This window comes from Hypomesus nipponensis, chromosome 22, assembly GCF_054491055.1.
Source record: "Hypomesus nipponensis isolate SF chromosome 22, ASM5449105v1, whole genome shotgun sequence".
In the NCBI taxonomy this organism is placed as follows: domain Eukaryota; kingdom Metazoa; phylum Chordata; class Actinopteri; order Osmeriformes; family Osmeridae; genus Hypomesus; species Hypomesus nipponensis.
This window is the reverse complement of record NC_140382.1, coordinates 6671684-6692500: the sequence shown is the minus strand read 5'-3', so window position 1 is coordinate 6692500 and position 20817 is coordinate 6671684. Positions and strand designations below refer to the sequence as shown.

Genomic DNA, 20817 nt, shown 5'->3' with positions numbered 1-20817 from the left:
GAGAGAGAGAGAGAGTGGCGGTGACAGGGACGTGAGACAGGGACCTTTCTGAAGCAAATCACTTCTGTGGGCGTCGTGATGACTATGAGCTCCACCAATGCAAGACCTCGCACAGTTCACCTGACTCGCCCACAACTCACTGGGCTTTCCCTGCAAACTTTCAGACAGGCAGACAGACGGACTCACAATGTCCAGGTCCTCCTGGCGGATCTTGTGGAAGACCATCTGGCTGATGTGTCTGTGAAGGGAGGGGGTCATAGGGACGTCCACACCCTGGTTGGACCTGCACACCAGCAAGTTGGACTTATCTACGGGGGCAGGGCAGAGAGGAAGGGAGAGGGCAAGACAGCACCCGTGAGAAGGAGAGAGGAAAAGCAGGAGAGAGCCGCCTGGCCCCTAGGTTGACCCCTGACCTCTGGCCTTGGGCGGGCAGCACTTTGCCAGCTGGAAGATGTGGCCGTCGGAGCGCAGCGCCTCCTTCTGGTAGCGGTGGAGAAGGTCGCGTAGGCTGCCAAAGCTCTTCTTCGCTCCACTCAGGATGTACTCCCCCATCTCTGACTTCACTATCTGGCAGTGCTTATACTCCACCATGCCGTCACACTGCGGGGGTCGGGAGGGGGAGAGAGAGAGAAAGGGTGGGGGTGGAGGAGACAGAGAGAGGAGGGCAACACATGTGGTGAAGCGGGACAGGTCTATTATCGACAGGAAGGGGGATAATAGGAAGTGCTCATAGACCTTTACTCACGCCCACAATGAAGGACAGAAAGTACTTATTGTAGTCCTTGGGGCTGCTGCGTAGGATGTACGCCCCACGGTGGTTGCCAGAGCGACGGAGTTTGCTGATGGTGAACTCCATCCTGCCGAGAGGGCACATGACACACAAGCACAGACAGACAGGCACTGAACAACCAAGTTCAGTGAGAATACTCGGTCTGCTATCAGTGCGTGTCCTCGCCTGTGTAGACCAATTTGTAGACTTACGAGATGGGGCCGTGACAGTAGCTCTGTATGGCTTCCAGTAGTCTGGGAGGAGCCACTTCTTTACACAGAAAGTGGTGAGCGTCAGCAACCAGCCGGTAGTACCCATCAACCAATGAAACAAAGGATAGAGCCTCCGGGAGCGAATGAAACTCTAGTTCCTGCATTGCACAAACAAGAAAGATAGAATGTGTTTTAGAGAGAGCGAGAGAACGAGAGAGCGAGAGAGCATATGGACCCTGTACAAGCACCCTTTGCGTACCAGAGTCTGGTTGTCCTGCCTGTTGATGGTGACGATGCGGCTCTCCACAAAGCTGTCCTTGTTGGCCTGCTTGATGCTAATGTCAATCACCTCTTGGAAGTCACAGTACGTCTGCAGCTCCTGAAGAAACACACAGGACAGAACAGGAAGAGAGGAACTCTGTGGTCAAAAGGCCTCAAACCAGAGGGATGCCAGGCAGGGGAACTGAGATGGAGGAGGGACCTCTACTGGACTAAAAATTTACTGTACCACAGACAACCGCAAAACAGTTTACACAGAGAATATAGGACAGTGATGGTGATGGGGGGGGGGACAGGAGAAACCACAAAGATGTCTGATCTCCTTTCGTACCTGATCTCCCTTCTCTCCTTCATTTCCAGAGGACCACTGGATGCCGTTGTTGCCAGTGACGACGATGGTGACCTCCCCGGCGGAGGCCTCGTTGACCCAGAAGCTCTCGGAGAAGAAGGCCATCTGCAGGGACTCCAGGTTCATCAAGTACTTCAGCTTGAGGTCGCGGGCCGTGACTTTGCATTGGCTGAACTGCTCGATGAACTTCTTGAACCTGAAGCGGATCCGCTTTCTGGTAACAAAGTTGTATTCCTGGATACAGGCTCGCATAGCCTTGGGCAAGAAGGACTTATAACTGGGGGAGGAGGAGGAGAGAAGGGCAGGGGGTGAAGGAGAGGGGAGGGGTGGGGAAGGGAGGGGAGGCAGGTAGAGAGGTGGGGAAGAAGAGAAGAAGAGCGGAATGGAGGGAGGCATAGAGAAGAGAATGGCAGACAAGATGGAGGAGAGAAAAGGAGCGAGCGAAAGAGGAACCGAGGACGTCCAGGAGCATAAGAGGAAGGGACAAGGACCAAACAGAGACAATGAGTGAAGGACACAATGTCCGAATGACATTGAAACCCCCCACACAGCTAACAATGTCATTACGTTGCAAGGCCACACTTTCGACAGTTCACTACAACCCCCCGTCCCCCGTCCCCCGTCTAAACCAGGACATGAGCGCCTCATGATGAAATCTCTCTTATTATCCTCCTTCTGTCTGAGGTGACCTGCGGAAGGCTGCACAGCTACTGTGGATCAGCTCATTATACCGCTGTCCGTTCAATCACATTCCTGCTGGTGTTCTCTGACCCCCCTCCCCTACCCCCCAGGACAGCCAGATCTACACTCTTTAGTCATCTAACCCTATTATCACCATGGTAATTAACACTCAGGGACACTGAGGCAGAAGAGAGAGAGAGAGAGAGAGAGAGAGAGAGCGGGCAATGAGAGAGAAAACAACCTGACTGAACCGCGTCCGACCAGTAGGTGGCGGTGTAGCCGCTGGAGCGTGGTACACTGTCCTACAGTGCTTTCATGGCAGTACTACTACCCTGTTGTCGTGGTAACAGGTCAGAAGTGTGGTGCCATACCTGTTGTCGTGGTAGATGTCGACAGGGGACTGGCCCAGTTCTTTGGCCAGCCTCATCATGTCCAGCACGGCCATGCCCAGACACTCTTCCTGGGCCTCGTGGCTCACCTGCACACTCACACGACCACTCACAAAGTCACTCCGACACTGGGGAGAGAAGGAGAAGGGGTGGGGGGGGCAGAATGGATGGACTGTGGTGAGCTTCCTCAACCTGCACAAGATGCAACTAATGTGAGAGAGAAAGAGAGAGAGAGAGAGAGAGAGAAACAGAGAGAAAGAGAGAGAGTGAGAGAGAGTGAAGAAGAGAACAACCTGACACACTTTCATGTCTTATGGGTCGAAAGGTATGGGACAGGAAGTTGTGATGCAATATCCCCTGAATTAAGACCAAAAAGCTTTTATCCAGTCATCCTCTCTTTACCACAGACATGCTACTGAAAGAGAACATACAACTCATGAGAACACTGCAGCTCACAATCTGTACAGTCCTGTTATCAGCCATACAGGAGGATGAAAACAGTCCATGTTTTCTTTAGACTACAGTAGAACGCTTTCTGGTCTGCAGCCTGACAGCAAACTGCTAACGACGCCGATGCCTCCTCTGGCGCGACCATATGTTTGTGAAGATAAAGACCTGAAGAGGCCCCATTTAACACACACACACACCAGTTCCGCTACGGTGCCCCTCCCACACTCTCTCAACCACTTCCCCTTTCTATACTACACCCCTGGACAGGCAGACAGGCAGACAGACAGACAGGCAGACAGACAGACAGACAGGCAGACAGGCACACAGGCAGACAGGCAGACAGGCAGACAGACAGACAGGCAGAGGCGTAAAGGCAGGTGTTTTAATTGAAACTGCTGGCAAGGACAAATTAAGCAACAGCTTATAACAGTTTAGCTTGCTTGAGCATTTGTCACACAAATCATTAGCTAGATTAAGAAAAAATCCTTGCCGCCTTATAAAGATAAACTCTAGTCCCAAATGTAGCAACACTTACCTAACCTAATAAAGCAAAAATAAAGAATGCAACCATTATTCCCCCCCAAAAAAAGTGCTTGCCGTGCAACATACTGTGGTTTAGAAGCAGAATGTGTGTTTGTGTGTGACGGACCTGGGCGAAGAGGTAAGCCAGACCCCAGTCATCCAACACAGGAGCCTCCTGCCCTGGGGACACACCATACCTGTGGGCACTGGAGGGGCCAGACTCGTACCAGCCCGGGAAGTAGAACCTGGAGGATACAGGGTCAGGGGTTGGTTGTTTGGGTGAGAGAGATGGAGAGACACGGTTGGGATGCGGGAGAGAAGGGGGGTGATTGAGTACGAGGGGGAAGAGGTGGGGCGTAAGTGGAAGAGTCAGTGATCTGAAAGGGTGCATCATCGACCTATTATTAAGCAGACCAAGCATCAAAGCTGTGCATCCCTTTCTATGGCGAGTGTTCACTGGCGCATTGAAGCCTGCAAAGAGATATGGTCAGTGCCATGTTGAACTTCCAGCTCGTCTGGTATTAAACAGTGGTTTGCCTGCTCCTGACCCAATAACAAGTCTATGTAGTCTGTGACGTAAACACAAAAAATGGGGTGCGAAAAATCTTCAATGAAAAAGCTATAATTTGAGCCAGGTTCAAGAACAACAACAAAAAAGCATTGGGGAACCTCATTTGGGATATTTAGACTGGAGAAGAAGTGAGTAAAATGACAGACACAAAACCACCAAGTTTCAATGAGGCCTCAAGCTGAGGAGTCACGGGACCTGGACTGCATCCCTCAATGTTATTAGGTGCTTTCAATTTCATGCAGCGCTGCAGCCGCCTGCAGCCGGCTGACTTGAAGCAGCCAATGGCATTCTCAGCTTCAAGGCAGCCGCTGGTGCTGCATGAAGTCGAACACACTCTATGTCCCCCATCATGCATCATGCAGAAGCCCACCCCTCCTCTTCCTCACTTCCTACCTCAGTCTGAAGAGGAGGCTCTCATTGGCTGAGTCATTCAGCTTGAGGATGTGGTTGGGCGGGAACCACATGTGGTCACTCTCTCTCATCAAACCAAAGAGACTGCTGTAGATCGGAGAAAGGCCTAAAGAGACGAGACAATTAACAAATTAATCAACCAATTAACCAATCAGATGAGAAAGAACACATAAAACAGTCCCTAACCCTTACTTAAATATACTACCGCAGTGCCCATTAGTGGAAAACCGGTTTACATTTATTACTAAATGTTTATATTTATGTTGCTGAGAGACCATGATGAAGGTCTTGAAACAAGCTGCTGGTAATGATGTGTGCAATATGCCTCCCATGATATTCAGAAGTCCTCCTCACATCTTTGCTGGGGGGGTGGGGGGGGGGGGGGGGGTCAGGCTTGGCTGTTAAGTGAGAGCCTCTATACCATCTTCCACTGGAATTTCGCACACCTGCTTCAGAATCTCAAACATCTCAAAACATTCTCACAACTCAGGGTAGTGGGTACGATACCAGATACTACAGCACTGTATCACACTTGTACTGTGTGTATATGTGTGTATATGTGTGTATATGTGTGTGCATGTGTATATATGTGTGTGTGATACCTAGAAAATGGGGTCCCCTGAATGGACTTCCCTTCAGTGTTTTCCTCAATAGGTAACAACAACAAGACCCCCTTGGAAACATCAGCCTTGTTTGTCCAGAGTCATGGTCTAACCTTCCAGGCTGCAGGTTGCTTTTAAAGTGCAGTATACTGCAACATTCACAAAGGAGAAGTGGGTATGTAAACAGGAAGTGACACCAGAAAGGACAGGAAGTCTTGTAGACCATGACCAGTGAGTGGGGGTGGTGGATGTAGTCTCTCTAAGAAAGAGTCTTATCTGTGCCAGATGGATTTGTGGAAGGGAGTTGGGAGAGATAGAGCAAGAAAGAAACCAAAAAAAGTAAACAGCTTCCTGAGGTCACACACTGTGTGTGTGTGCACATGTGTGTAGCACATGGTGTGTGCGTGTGTGATTTTCACACATGCAGCACTCAGCCTAACTATGGTGCATAACAGTGGATCTCAGTGTAATGTTGTATGTCTGCTAGTCTCGCACCCACACTCCCTCCCTCGCACTACCCCTCTCCTGCCACTACTTGTCCTAGTCTTGTCCACTCCTGCTTTTTAAAACGTGTGGAACAGCAAACTGCCAGTCACGAAAATTCCACATCAAAGGGTTTGCCTGATGCCAGGATTAACCGGGAAGTGTTACACCACCACAAACTGTGATGCGCGTGCATGTGTGCTGGTTGAACCCTGCCAAACCCACCGCATGCTTTGGCTGCGTCGACGCACAGTGCCTCGGCCACGTACTCCCCTGGAGGGTAGGTGAGGACGTCCCCACCGCTGGCCCCCCCGGGCCCTGCCCCCGAGACGTGGTACAGGTGCACCCTCAGGCAGGTCACCGCCGCCTGTTTGAGGTCAGAGACGGGGTCACGGTCCGCACCGAGATGGACGGGGCTCTCTGGCGGACAGACGTCATGCTGAGGGGAGGGGCACGCCGGCGGCTCCATGTCCATCGCTGCTCTCCACGCAGCGAGGGGGCTTAACCATACAGTCACCTGGGGAGGGGAGGGGGGGGGTCATAAAAGTGAGTAATAAACATGAGTTAGCCTAGATGTGTCACACTGATGAGACTATAGTACATATGTTGCTGCAAGGTCAGGTTTCATTCTCATAGAAACCCAAAATAGCCTGACTAAAAGCAGCAACTCTGCAAACCGTGCACTTCCACTTCCTCATCAAACATTGCTGAATGTGAGTCACAAGGTAGATTAGGTGGATCACGCAGGACCATACGGTAGGGGATCTCTGATTCGTCTGAGTGAACCAAAAACGAAATGAAAGGTCAAATGATATTTCCCATGAAATGAAAAACACCACAGTAGCTACTCTCATAGACGATACACAGCTGGCCCAATTTCCTTCCAACTAGAAAATGTTATTGCCTCTCTTCCTCTTTCCCCCTCTCCCTCCTCAGCTCACACAGAGGAGTGGCAGATTGTGTAAGGTCTGTGTGACATAGCAGCCACCGTATGTTGGATGCTTTTACTGGCAGCAACCACCTACAAGCCTACCAGCAGGGAGGCACCCAAGGAAGTGAAACAAGAAGTGTACATGAGCGTGTGCTCGTGTGTGTATCCGTTGTGCGTGTGTGTCCGTTGCGTGTGTGTTGAGTGCATGTTCTAAAAGCGAGGGTCAGATGGATGAGCGGTAGGAAAACGGGCTATTAATCAGAAGGTTGCCGGTTCGATTCTGGCCGTGCAAAATTTCGTTGGGTCCTTGCAAAATTACGTTGGGTCCTTGGGCAAAGTACTTCATCCTACTTGCCTCGGGGAGAATTTCACTGTAGTTACTGTAAGTCGCTCTGGATAAGAGCGTCTGCTAAATGTAAAACTGCAAATGTAAAAGCACTGATATAGACACCAGTTATAATAAAAAAAAACAGATCCACCAAGATATCCGGCCAACGTCATATTGAACTGAATACTAAGTGTATTGTTGCATCTTAGTCAACAATGTTCTGGAACGAAGATGAGAAGCCGGGCAATGACAGTCCTGCTATTAACCAAACTGAACGCTGCTGGAAGACTTTGTGTGCGGAGTGAGGCAGGAGGGGGAGATGGGGTCTATGATGGCTGGGAGAAGAAAAGGTGTGGTCGTGGAATATCCATCCTCACCAACAGCGGGGCATCAACTTGGGTCAGCACAGCTTGTTTGTACATGCAGCCACTTTGCTGCTTCAGAGCTGATTTACCCTCTGGTTCATTTGGAAGCCCACAGTAGCACAGGTTGGACAAGTAGGAAAAGTACTGGGGAATTTCCATGTGCCATTGTCAAGGATGGGCGGGGGGGGGGGGGGGGGTGAGTGAGTGGACTAGTCCTCTGAAATGCAAACTCAGCAGTGTGAAGGGCGATAAAGCAGTCCAGGTATTTGAATTGTTAGACGTTGTGCTGCCGGCCCAAGGCTGTGTGCAGGAGGTCCTGCCACTGCGAGTGAGATGGAGGGAGGAGGGAGCAAAGGAGGATGGAAGAGAGACAGAGAGGAGGGACAGGATGCACATTCTGACTGCACTGCGGTATCCAAGCTTAGACTGGACCCCCTGAGCGTCAGCTGAGCGTCAGCTGTCTAAGTAGCTACAGGTGTTTTATGTGATATCTCAATAAATACCCCCCCCCCCCGCCCCATATCTTAATTGTCATTCTAAAAACACAAACTGGAAAGACCTTCAGATCCATCAGCTTTGAAATGCAGGTGAGACTAGATGAAACTGCTCCACTCACAGAAGAGCGCTCTGAGAAGATTCTTTAGTTCTCCCTTTTGGAGAACCCCTTAAACATTCCGGTATAGTCTTTTCTTACCACATTTAGCTGGAGACACTGTCCAGCAAACTGCTTTCAAGGTTAACATAGGAATTGGTTTATCAATAGACATTGGAGTGGTAGCCAGTACTGCATCTCCATGCAGTCTAAACAGAAGATAACACTTTATTAATCTTGAGTGAAATTTGAGTAAGAACTCAGACATGAACTTCTACATGCAGTAAGATACTTCTATCACTGCACTTCCATCCCAGTATAGTGCTGGTGTATCCTTGTCTCCTCCAAAGCTGATTTGATGCTGCCATGCAGAGCCACCCTCAAACTACAACACAGTCCAAAACCTCAGAAATTGAGTCTCAGTTCAAGTCAAGTCTTATCCCTATCAGAGCCATAATGTTTCAAGTTTGAGTCAAATGTCATGTGGTTAGCACAGCCGGCAGACACTGAGGTAGTAGGACGCTAACTATTTACATGAGGGTCTCAATGCTGCCACTGTAACAAAACCAAATGTCCCAGAACACCATGAAACTGTACTTGTTGTGGATCCAGATCTTTCAATACATCTACATCCAGCGTGTAGCTTTGCTTACAAAACTAAAGCCGCCTAGCTGTTCCAGAGGCTAAGATAACCATAGCTCATTGGCACAGCTAAACACAGCTAAACAGGAATGCAACAGCTCACCTTAGATGTCCCGGGCGTCTTGCAGCCACTCTGGTCCCCCAGTGTCTGTGACCAGTGACACACACTGCAACCACAAAGGAGGGTCTACAGGATCTAACAGCTGCGGGAGATTGTTGTGCACGGCTGCGAGGAAGCCCACAGTCTCCTGCACTGTGGGTCTGATTTACAACCCTCTGGCTCAAATCATACTCACTCTGGAACACGGGCCGACTGCTGCACGCAACGTGAGAGCTTCTGTGATTGCGTGTGTGTTTGTGAGTGCGTGTGTGAGACTGTTCACGTGCGGCTGGTGACGCCTGTGCGCGTGCGAAAACAGGTGTATGTGTGTGTGTGACTTTAGTGTGTGTGTAGCATCCTCCTGAGATAACAGAGTAAACGTGGGGAGGGGGGGGGGGAGGGGGAGGGGCAGTTCACACCCCGTACAGACCGACCCTCATTCTCCCATGCTGCTCTGCATCTGTGCAGCTAACCAACGCAGCGGAAGCGGAACGGAGGCGGTTTGGAACCGCAGTCTCGTGACGAGCTGGCCCAGTCATACCCTAAGGCTCCGTAAGGAAACTGGAGGGTGACACGTGCCGTCTTGGTCTAATGAGAAGGGACCTGGGGTTCCAGTCTGCCACCAGGTGTGGATGGCAAAGTGCTCCGCAAGTCAACCTGGCTTCTTCAAGTATTAAAGGAATCCAGTTCAAGAGTAACCGAAGCTAGCTCACTGTACCTTGCAACGTCAACTGTACTGTGGTTGTAATTCACCCAGCCTCTGCTACAGAGCTCCAGCAGAGAGACCTCCAGAGGTAGAATCTTCCGAGGCCGGGCACAGACATCTCACCAAAACAAGGGCCATCGTGAAGCCGAATCGAGAGCACGGCCATTGGTTAAGGGAGTGCTCCTCAGTCTCTACCTGCGTCACAGCTACGCTCGGTACCAGGCTTTTTGACATGGTCACACACACCGCTGGAGCCCGGCCTATCTGCCCACAAATGAGGAAGTGCTGAACAGGCAGCACGCAAAGATACAACAGAGTATTGGAGGGGAAGGGGCAGAGAACAAAATGGGGAGAACGAGAGAATGCGTGTGGTACGTGTATGGGATGAAAGTCTTGCATGCCCTTTTAACAAAACCCTTTCACACTGAGGCTGTCCCACATAAACGTGGTGGGCTTGCTAAATCAATAAGCCTGGCTGGCTTGAGCAAGGGCTTTTTAGATCATATTTACACACTATGATGGAATCAATAAACCTGATGCTGCTGATTTGTTGTGTGTTACCCTGCTAGCGCCCCTTTTGCTTTTTCTGTCTCGGTCATCCTGTATCTCTCTCTTCCCCTCTCTTTCCTCCTCCTATTCGCCGCTCTCTCTCCTCCTGTCTCCCCCTCCAATCCTCCTGTGTGTCTCTCTCCCCTTCTCTCTATCCTCCCGTCTCTCTCTCTCCCCCTCCAATCCTCCTGTCTCTCTCCCCCTTCTCTCTATCCTCCCGTCTCTCTCTCTCCCCCTTCAATCCTCCTGTCTCTCTCCCCTTCTCTCTCTCCTCCTGTCTCCCCCTCCAATCCTCCTGTGTGTCTCTCTCCCCCTTCTCTCTATCCTCCCGTCTCTCTCTCTCCCCCTCCAATCCTCCTGTGTCTCTCTCCCCCTTCTCTCTATCCTCCCGTCTCTCTCTCTCCCCCTCCAATCCTCCTGTGTCTCTCTCCCCCTTCTCTCTATCCTCCCGTCTCTCTCTCTCCCCCTTCAATCCTCCTGTGTGTCTCGCTCCCCCTTCTCTCTATCCTCCTGTCTCTGTCCTCCTCTCCTCCTGTGTCTCTATCTGACTCTCATTCGTCACTCTATATCGTTCTACACTTCTTCAATAGAATCCCTGACTTGACTGTTAGTTGACTTCCCTGGGCCACCCCAGACTTATACAGAACACCAACACTACTCTGCATCACAGACTAATGTTCTTAGGTGGCTTAGGGTGTTTGCCAATTAACCATGAGGCAGGTGGCTATGTATAGAACTAGCCTCTTGTGTCATCTTAGAGTGGATAAACAATTTGTTACACTAATGACGTTATTGAAGCACTGTAATATTCCTTTTATTTACCATGACAAGTAGCTGGGATGTGGTTACTTTGCAATGCGGACAGTAAATAAAAGCCGTTCCTTGACTAACCACCAGAAATACGGTACAACTATGCACTTTTGATCCTGTACTTTCAGTAAGCACTATTTGTACATTGCAAGTACAGTAGAAACGACTTGTCAACCCCAACAATTTGGCAGGAAAGGTGTTTGTTTTGCTGACGGAGACTGTGTGACATGTAGCCTGGACCAGCATGTGTGTGTGTGTAGCCTGGACCAGCATGTGTGTGTGTGAGAGTATACATTTTAGATTACTATCTCAAACAAACGGCAGTGCATCAACCTTAGCTAAAAAGCCAAGAGGATCCGTTTCATCTTAGCCCTTCCTGGCCACATACCCCACGTTCCACCTCCGAGATGCTAAGCAAGATGCTAAACACCTCATTTAAGATGTGTGTCATGTCCACGTGTGACTTTGTATGCCCACTCGCCTCATAACTAGTGACATTAGTATGGGAGACCTGACCTCACCCCTGCCTGCATGGCTGATACTCTCATTGCTGCTAAGCCAGTTTGTTGCATCCAGCAAAGACTGGGGCTGCTCTACGCTGGCTGTCACGGTAGATAGGCTGGCCTAAGCATCTCTGCTGTGGTACTAGGGCCAAGGAAACTATGAATGTCTCTCTTACAGAGTCCCGAACACTGAATTAAGAGTGTGTGAGAGACAGTCACAATCAATACTCTCTCATTCTCCTTCTCTAATATTCTTAGTCTCTTACTCTCATTAGAAAAAGCTTAAATGCTATTGCAGCATGTTCTGACGGCTCAGCTCAGTTGGCTTATTTATAATAGATCTATTAGGGTTTAGTCCATGGCATAACCAGTGTTGGGAAACGTTACTTTTTAAAGTAACTAATTACAGTTACATACCTTGTAAAGTAACATACATTGTAACGTGTTACACCCAACACTGGGCATGACATACATGCTTTTTGAAAAACATGTCACAAGGTTGAGTAAGGGGGCTTTGCCCCCACCCTGAAAAAAAACCCAGCTGCATTTACTGATAAAGGGTGTGTTAGGACTGGGCGGGTTAGGTTACTGAAACACAGAGTAACCAAGTCAGCCCAAGCCAAACTTGGTATAAAGGTGTGTACCCCTTTATGTTCAAAAGTACTGAGTGCACTGAAGTGAACGGAAAATAGTAAACTTGGTAGCCTATTGGTCCATTGAATATAAGTTGAGAGGTTCAAAAACCATCATAATTAATTTAGCCTACATGTTAGCCGTTCAGCAGACGCTTTGCAAGACCAGTGAGTTTGTTTGTCTATGTAAACAAACTAAAAATAAATCCATGGAACTCATCTCAATGTATGTAGGGCAATAAAGGATCAATGGTCAGCTATCTGCTATTGATTATTAATTATTAGACAGAAGTGACGTTAGCTTGTAGCACATCGAGCTTGCTGACGGGCTGTCAACTGGAGGACCTAAGTAGCTCTATTTGACACACTACCCCAAAAAACTAAAAACGATTAAGCGTTTTAGGAGTTTAAATTGGCACCTGGAATCAACAGAAACAGAACTTACTTTCTACCAATAAATCCACAAAGCGATGTATGAAGTTGCGTTTTTAACTCCAAAGAGGACGGAAAACGTTAGAATAGTAGTAACGAATGTACACCCCGTTAGCCAGCAGTACAGAAGTTATTCATAAACTCCAGTAGATTTGGCACCCGCTGCGAGCCGTGTTCTTTTCTTTAATCTTATCCATTCTGAGTCCAGTGTTGACTTGTGTTAAAGCATGCGATCTTCTTGCGATTTCATTGAAAGCGTCTGCCTTGGGTCATCTCGCTCGCCATGCCATAGCCTACATAAACCGGGAAGTGTCATCTACAAGACTCAAATTCAGTCCCTGAGTCATTTGACAACCAACATTTTTCCACCAAAACCGAAGCAGTCAGTAAAATCCCACGCAGGACTCCTGCTTCTTATTCTTTGACTTTGATAGGCGGATTGCATCCATTTAAAGGTGCAAAACTCCTGTTGAGAACCATGCGGCTCCTTGACATCTACTGTTGATGTCGCGTTAGATAAGCCGTATCAGATAAGCCGAATTCTGTTTTCCTTTTTATTACTTCTTTAATTTACCCAAACCCTTACATTTCCATTTTTTTAAATAATTTGCCCCTCCGTCTTTCTCACCAACAACTTTCCGTATAAGAGTTTTCCAACGATTGTAAATCGAGTTGTGACATCCCAAAATAAGTTAAATCAGCCATGCTTCCTTTATTTCTTGTATGGTTTAGCCTACGTTTCAACTAACGAGCGCCCCCCTACGGTGTACTTCTATCGATGCGCTCTCCACATAATTATGCGTATTTGCAGGGTTGGGTGATTACTTGAAAATAAATCAATTACAGAAGAAAACAAATTACATGGCAATTTTTGCAACTTTGGCAAAACATTTCAGATTCTGTATGTTTTTTAACCCATGGGTTAATCCTACGTCAAATGTTCAAAATATTACACCATATACCATTTTTGTTTGCTCAGTTGCTCAAATTCAATACCTTTGAACACAGTAAACACAGTTGTGGCACAAACTACATGTGTCCTGTGTCTTCTACAACATGTGGGATGCGGTTTCTTTCATGTACGTTTGTGTTGCTGCTGTTTTTTAATCAAAGGCTATATGGTCCCTTTGTACTTAGCTCTTCACTTTTTGTTACTCGATACTATTTTATTGAGATCTGGTACCCTAAGAACTGCAAGCAGTTTGTGTACAAGGCAGGGTACGTAATGTTTTTGAGACACGTATATTTTTTTAAATAAACTTCACATCCTCATAGCAATCAATAGCCTAAATGTAATTCTCCCAACAGTAAAATAAATCTGATATTTGTGGCAATTGCAGAACTGTAATAAACACAAACAATCATTGTGTTCAGACCGAATGCAATGATTGGTGGGCTGGCCTATTTGCCTGTTGTCCTTCTTCCGGCAGTAGTCAGGAAGTGCGTTCATGTGTTTTGGTTACAAAAATGTCATTACGTTTTCCTTGACAACGCAACTACAATCTAATTGCACATATATTCATCTGAAATCGGGGTCCATTATAGTTAAGATATTCATTTCTTTGTATAGATTGCATAATCCCAATACTGTGTGATCTGTTACTACCCAACTCTGTGTGCTCCTCTGCCCCTACATTACTTCACGATGACAAGATACAATATGGTTAATGACTCTAAATCCTGACAAGATTGGGTCTTTTCAATCATCAACCATGTGATGAAGTCAAAGCAAGTGCTTCACGAAATGAAATACACATTTTAATATAAAAGTTTTATTTGATGGATTTGCTGATGTTGGCGTAGCCAGCTCCCACACAGGTCATCAGGACCTTGTCCCCTCCCTTCCTCTCGTCATCCAGGGGTTTCCGTGTCTCGATCTTAAACATGATCTGGAAAAAGTCTCGCACATGCCTCAGGAACTCAATACTGGGACGGAGAGAGAGGGGAAGGAAGGAACAGGGAGCGAGACAAATCATTGAGAATTAGTTTGTCTTTCTCACAAAGACACACACACAAGGTGAACATAACTCAACAGCATGTGGGGAGTGCCATTTCAACAGAGCTCAACACTAAACAGATCAGTGTCATGGGGACAGGGGAAAGTGGAGGACGCAGGTAAACATGAAACCCAGTAACACAGAAGCCCAGGTGACCTTTGACCCCTATGTCAGAGCTGAACAGCCAGGTGTACGTTTAGAAATTCACCAAGCATAAGTCAGTGAAGAACCACAACAGCATGAAACCACACACACCATCTAACTATTAAGGCTGGAATGTTTGTCTTGCACTTGTGACCTGATTATTCATACACTGTATGAGGTTGAAAAAATCTTTAAAAAAATCAGCGGGTGTATTGCTCAGGACCCAAAGATATACAAGTTCGATGCCCTGTTGAGCTTCACTAAGCAATGGTGTCTTGGATGGTTGGGTGGACGTAGTTGTGCCCATTCAAGAGTCCTCCAGAATCAGCAGTATTGCTGGTGCTGCTCCTCCACAGTCCAGCGTTGGCCCATTGCGATGGCACTGCCAATCTTCAGTTATCATAGTACTGTACTTTACAGAGACACAGCACCGGTACCATGATAACTGAAAATGGACAGTTCATAGCCGGGATCTCCGATACGAGAGCCACACACACACACACACACACACACACACACACACACAAGCCCACATAGGACCCACACACTTCCTGTCCCCATAGAAAGGTTAAAGACAGTGAACAAATCCTTTCCCCCCCACTCACACACAAACGTACAACAAAAAATTAACACAATTTTAAGGCTGAGGTTGTTGGGAAATGACAGAAACAAACCCAACAATATTTGTTTTCATCAAACATTGTCAAGTTAGTCCCCATGTTTCCTGCTGCAATAGAGACCTTTGTACCCCCTGAACCTTGCCAAGTTGTCACACACACACACTTACGTGTATGGAGAGAGGGGGCCGAGCAGGGCTTTGGACACATCTTGCTGGCCCAAGGTCATATACAGCAACGCCAGGCTCTGATTGGCTGAATCCACACAGCCGCCCTGTAGACAAATGGAGGAACAAAAACATTAACAGGAAAATAAAGTAACAGCCGCGTCCGGGTGACGTCCATGCTAACGACCCCCCACCACTGTATTTGCATCACCCAGGCCCACCCAAGGTTCACTGGTCATTAGGAAACCAAATACTGCCAAACGATAACTTAAATATCAATGTATATATCCACCAGTCACATCAACCAATCAGATCACTTCGGTAAAGGTGAACACAGATGAAGATAAAGTGCAGCAAAAATTCGGAATGGCTGAACACCAACAGTTATATTTTTCTTTCTAGCAGTCTCCTCCGTGAAGTCAGCTAGTCACCCACTTAACCAGTCAGTCAGGGAGTTGGCCAGTCAGTCGTCCAAACGGCCAGTCCCACAGACAGTCAGAGAGGTCCATCCTCGTCCCTCGCCGCTGCACTCCTCTTGTGACTCCACATATTTGGGATGCTGGAGGACAGAGAGCCCAGTCTGCCCAGCCAATCACGTGCCATGCTTGCCCCTGAGCGTTGTGGGTATTTAGCGTGACACGCGGTCAGCAAGAATATGATTCAATCACTTAACCATATCAAGAAACCATGGCAACATTGTTTTTACGACATCCAGCTATGTTGACATGATTGGCTTTCATCCAATCTAGATCTACTGTACCGTCACTGGGGTTGCTATGGGGTGGAAAATTCCAGGTACATTTCTAGAAACTAGAATGTGAGGGGGGGGGGGGGGTTAAGGAAAATGTTCATGGGAACTTCCAATAGCAAGTGTGTTACAAAACACTTTCAAAAACGACCTAATGTCAGGTCATGGGGAAAACATTTAAGCTGGCGTTGAGTCAATGATTAGTCAACTGCAGAAACGAAGACAAGTAATGTAGTCAACAAGACCCATAGAAAATGTACTTACCTTAAACCTTCAACTATCTAGACTCACCAACAACCAAGCCTAGCAACCACACTGCAGGTCTGGTATCTGATAGTCAACCTCACAGGACCATTAAACAGAGGAGCCATCATGACGTTAACACTTCAGTAGAAACTCTACACCCTCTACCACTAGCTAAGGCTTCTGGAAAGTACCTGGAATCCTCAACCACACAGACCACCAACGGCCTCCATCCTTGGAACACGCAACATTTCGGTCTCTCGTCTGACGAAGTACAATGCAAACTTTTGGACCATCAACACAGAGAACGCTCTAATTGGAGCCATCTGCTTATTTAAACAATTACAAATCAACAAACTGCATGTATTGTTAGTTGGTCACAGGTGCACAGCAACTATACGGCAACTATAAGACAGGACAACTTCAACACAATTTCTGACCAGTTGGATCCAGTAAGATCCTGTGAACTTGCTGTCCCGCTCGACCCAAACAGACAGCAGTGTGTCCCAGTCTTCCACCTCCTTTTCACGTGACTGTTCAAATTCTCTCCCCCCCCCCCACCCCCCTAACTCAATTACTACCCATGAAACACATGCTAAGGACGCAGACAATGGGGGAATATTTACCTACATGTTAAGTCTACACCAATGTAGTTCCAGAACCACTGAAAGAAACGTATAAACTCTCACGAGAGATCTGCAAGGATCCTGCTCCAGTGAAACATCCATTCCTCTAGACGGAAACATTCAAGCCTTCATTCCAGTTTGCATTTTGAAACTCTTCCCTTTCTCGACATAGGATGATCCCCGTGGTAGCCTCCCAGTATTTGTATGTCAGATATTCAAAGAGCACACCACTTACATCTTTTCTTGTCGCGGCATCACACTGTCCATTTGTTATTCAGCTTTACTATGTTCACCAGGGGTCCATACTGATTAACCACAAACCAAACATCCACACACTCCCTCTAAAGCACACACTCACTCAGAAGGGACCCCAGCACACGTGAAAGCTTCAAATATTAACAATGATTCCAGCTGTCAAGAGTCCATCGAGTCTTCTCTGCACTCCTCGCCAACCTTCTCTGGTCTCCTCGTCTCTGTCTCTGCCGTTCTCCCTCTTCTCCGTGCGCCTACATCTCCTCTCTCCGGTGTCTCCTCTGGTCTCCATGTCCCCCTCCCTCCCTCCCTCAGGCGCTTGTGTGAGGGTTCTGAGACAGCAGCGTTCCCAGTCAGCACTTAGGGAAACACTCCCAACAATCTCCCTCTTTCAAAGCCAATCATCTTGCTCCGTCCCCCCCCCCCGGGCTAACGAGACTCACATGTCCTCATGAGAGGGGCCTCGACCACGGGGGCCAGCCGCGCCGCAGACGAGTCACTGCCGTGGCCGGCTAATTGAATACGTTTTGATGAAGAGACTCTTATTCTCGAATCAAAAATGTACACGGCACACATTTTGAACGAGAGCACACATCAAATTGTTATGCTATTACCATTACGGACGAGCCAGCACAATGATGCTGCTTGTACCCATTAGTCCTCCATGGTCCAAAACGTAACACGTCCACACTTGGGACATGCCAACACGCATTAAGGGACATGAATACACAGACTCACATTTAAATACATTCTATGGAACCAGATATAAACACAAAATATTTTTGCACATGTAATGGGCAGACTAATCAGTACAGTCACTTAACCAGGACACCCATCTGACTGGAAGATTTTTTTACAGTCCCATCGTGGTAAGCTCATGTCAAATGGGCGACATGTTGACACACGCAGACACACACACACACACACAGTCCTTCACAGTCCAGGGTTTGACTCAATCACAGACATGTAAACAAATAGCGCCTCCTAAATGTTTACCCACATTCCCAGTTAACAACACTCTCGAGCGACTCAGAGGTCTGAGGATGGCTGTGTCTTTGTCCAGTACAGGGTCACATTTGTGTGTGTGTGTGTGTGCGCGAGACCCACCCTGTAGATCTCCTCCAGTAGCAGCTTGGCACAGTTCCTCCCCAGATCCTCAGGCAGTACAGGGTCTCCCTGGCCCTGTGGTGTGGAGCTCATCTCAGCACTGAGGAATGATCCTGTCAAGGTCTCAGCTACAAGGGTCAGTCCGAAACCTGGTGACCTGACACACACACACACAGTTAGAGATTGTCCGGGGGGGGGGGGGGGGGGGGGGGGGGAGGTGTGTGTGGGTGTCTGTGTGTGTGTACATACTTCCCCGAGTTTGCTCCCTTCATATGGTCTGTGTAGATGTAGATATCAGGTATGAACTTGTTGAGAATGCTCCGGGCAGAGTCCACAATCCTATTGGCCATCTGGGGGGACACTCTCACAGAGTAGCTGAGCCAATCCAGTCAAGGTGTTCCAATACCACAGTTCACACGGTGTGTATACAAGAGTGTGTGTGTGAGAACAGGATTCAGTTAATACTGCAGACATAAAAGTTTGGGGCTAATAACCACCCAACATACCAAACCAAGGGTTCTCCCATGGCCGCCAGAAACAACAGTTTCAATTCAGTTGAAACATGTTTTATTACATAAATGAGCCCAGCTCTAATTACAACACACACACACACACACACACACACACACACACACACACACACACACACACACACACACACACACACACACACACACACACACACACACACACACACACACACACACACACACACACACACACACACACACACACCTGTTCTTAAAATCTGCCCACGAGTGTGCCCAATGAGTTGCAGGCTATTCAGTGTCGCCAAGGATACGCTATCCCTCGGATCCTCTTGATCTTCCCAGGGTCAGTGAGCTGGACGGGTCGGATGGTCCGCCGGACTGGACACCTGAAGAGAACCTCCCCTCCTCCTCCCGGGGCCACGCCCCTCTTCACCACCTGAAGAACAACACAGGAAGACTCCAGACCTCCGTCTTTCTTCACATTCCTATCGATCCTTTAGCACGTTTTAACACCGACTCGTTCCTAACGTCTGATCCGAGTCCAGTTCAGTTGATTCACCGAGTCCTTCTCGCTGTCGAAACATCTCACCTTCAGTTCAAGACCTTCCCCGTCAACGCCAAACTGCTTCATCAGAGGAATGGCGGTAGACTTCAGAAGGTCCACCTGGAGAGAGAGAGAGACAGACACGGGTCATGAGCACCCCACTCCCTTTTACCCACCGTTCCTCCACAGATCCCCCATTGCTCCACCACTGTGTGTGAGCGCATGCTCACCGAGGGGTCCACTGGGTCATTGGTGACCCCCTTCAGTGTGGCTCTGAGAGGGTTCTTCATGAAGGGAGCCAGCATGAGGAGGGCCTCCAGGTAGAACCCTATAGAGCGCTGCGTGTTACACTCATGTTCTATCGTCCCTCCATACAGCAGACCGGGCTGGTAGAAAAGCATTGTGCCTGAGAAAACAGAGACCAAAACCTCAGAACAGAACTCAGGTCAGTCATTCACCAGGGGTAGGGGGCAGGTTTGAGAGGACACAGAAACCACGTTTTTGAGGGCATGAGGCCCACATACGTTTAGGTATGATGCCAAATAATTACATTTCTCTAAGTTTAATGTGTGAATATATACACTATATGAGAACATACAAATAGTACCTACTACATTGATTCGTCTGTGTATGAATACATGTGTAACTTCGCACTTATTTGATTTGTACATTGATTTGCAAAGCATCACTTGCATAAAGCTTACCTGTTTGATTTATTTCTATTCTGGTTCCGTTTGTCACCTTGTCCAGGAGTCTGATAAAACTAGCTTCAAAGTCTGGAGGAAACAACAGTGCTGCATTAGAAGTGTGTGTGTGCTTAAACTTGCATGAGCAATACGCTGCTAGTAAACAACTGTAGATCATGTCAGACACTGCCACACCCAACAGGCTAATGCAACGTTAGTCTGTCATGGTTAAGACAGACAGACTTCTAATTGTGGTTGAACGATAACTTCTAGGTAGTTAACCGTGTCTGCATAATTAGATCAAGATGTTAAGATTTGATTTATAAAAACGTGTGGTAGAGTTGGCTTAAGGACGCGTGAGGGCATGGCCACTAGAAAAGACGATTGCCAGCGCACCAAAATTCACTCCCAACAATCACACTGATAACAACAGTTCACTTTGATTGACTTGAGTATCAACTGTTCGTGAATTATTCTGTCCAAAAATGATGTCCGTTGACCAATTTGCTGGCAACAGGCGTCAAGTGTGACGCACGAAAAAAGCTGAACTACAAACTGCGTAGCAGCTAGCCTAGCGAGCTAACTAGTTGCCATGTGTAAAACTGCGACACCACATGTTTTTGTAACTACGTACCTCGAAGCCCGGGGTTGTCATCCTTAGATCGTATGTTCCTTATTTTTACCCTTTTACCACTTAACGTTGATAACACTAATCTTTGTCTGAAGAAATTACAACCGTCGTAAGTGAGCCCGTGGCTTGCCATGCTGTTGTTGTTGTTTCTCAAAGTACATTCATGGGGATACACGTGTTTAAGACGTGACGAATAAGACAAAGCTACGGCAAGTCATGAGGGAGTAAAATAGTTCTGATTTCGTATTTTCATTTT

The 20817-nt window shown here is 47.8% G+C and overlaps 2 protein-coding genes across 7 annotated transcripts in view; both read right to left on the bottom strand.

Moving 5' to 3' along the window:
- The window catches only part of jak2a (Janus kinase 2a), an 18820-nt gene extending 5736 nt beyond the window's left edge, over positions 1–13084 (bottom strand). The window contains exons 1-11 of one of the 6 annotated variants that reach the window (XR_014740874.1): positions 12322–13081; positions 5944–6235; positions 4616–4739; positions 3779–3896; positions 2662–2807; positions 1592–1886; positions 1241–1360; positions 982–1139; positions 746–857; positions 414–600; positions 187–308 (exon numbers count right to left, since the gene is read on the bottom strand). Coding sequence is in view for 5 of the 6 variants with exons in the window: in XM_084686337.1 (XP_084542463.1) it covers positions 187–308; positions 414–600; positions 746–857; positions 982–1139; positions 1241–1360; positions 1592–1886; positions 2662–2807; positions 3779–3896; positions 4616–4739; positions 5944–6193 (1632 nt within the window). In the remaining variant the exon portion in view is untranslated. Of the gene's footprint in view, positions 1–186; positions 309–413; positions 601–745; positions 858–981; positions 1140–1240; positions 1361–1591; positions 1887–2661; positions 2808–2972; positions 3727–3778; positions 3897–4615; positions 4740–5943; positions 6236–8679; positions 8954–12321 lie in introns of those variants that run through there. The other 5 variants (XM_084686337.1, XM_084686334.1, XM_084686336.1 and 2 more) reach the window with 5 other exon arrangements.
- Positions 13085–14064: 980 nt separating this feature from the next.
- On the bottom strand, positions 14065–20728 carry rcl1 (RNA terminal phosphate cyclase-like 1). Its single transcript, XM_084687797.1, has 9 exons — positions 20565–20728; positions 19949–20020; positions 19475–19650; positions 19290–19364; positions 19012–19136; positions 18459–18584; positions 18210–18366; positions 15237–15340; positions 14065–14234 (listed from the first exon to the last, which is right to left on the bottom strand). Exons 1-9 carry the CDS (start codon positions 20692–20694, stop codon positions 14081–14083), a joined length of 1119 nt encoding a protein of 372 aa, XP_084543923.1. The 5' UTR covers positions 20695–20728; the 3' UTR covers positions 14065–14080.
- Positions 20729–20817: the final 89 nt, after the last annotated feature.

Bases quoted from the DNA above. Each gene is read 5' to 3' on its own strand.
- rcl1 (XM_084687797.1), bottom strand. From the start codon at position 20,694: ATGGCAAGCCACGGGCTCACTTACGACGGTTGTAATTTCTTCAGACAA. The intron at 19,365-19,474 runs GTGAGCATGCGC...CTCTCTCTCCAG, and splicing joins ATGACCCAGTGGACCCCTCG to GTGGACCTTCTGAAGTCTAC. The intron at 15,341-18,209 runs GTGGGTCTCGCG...ATTTGTCTACAG, and splicing joins TACTGGAGGAGATCTACAGG to GGCGGCTGTGTGGATTCAGC.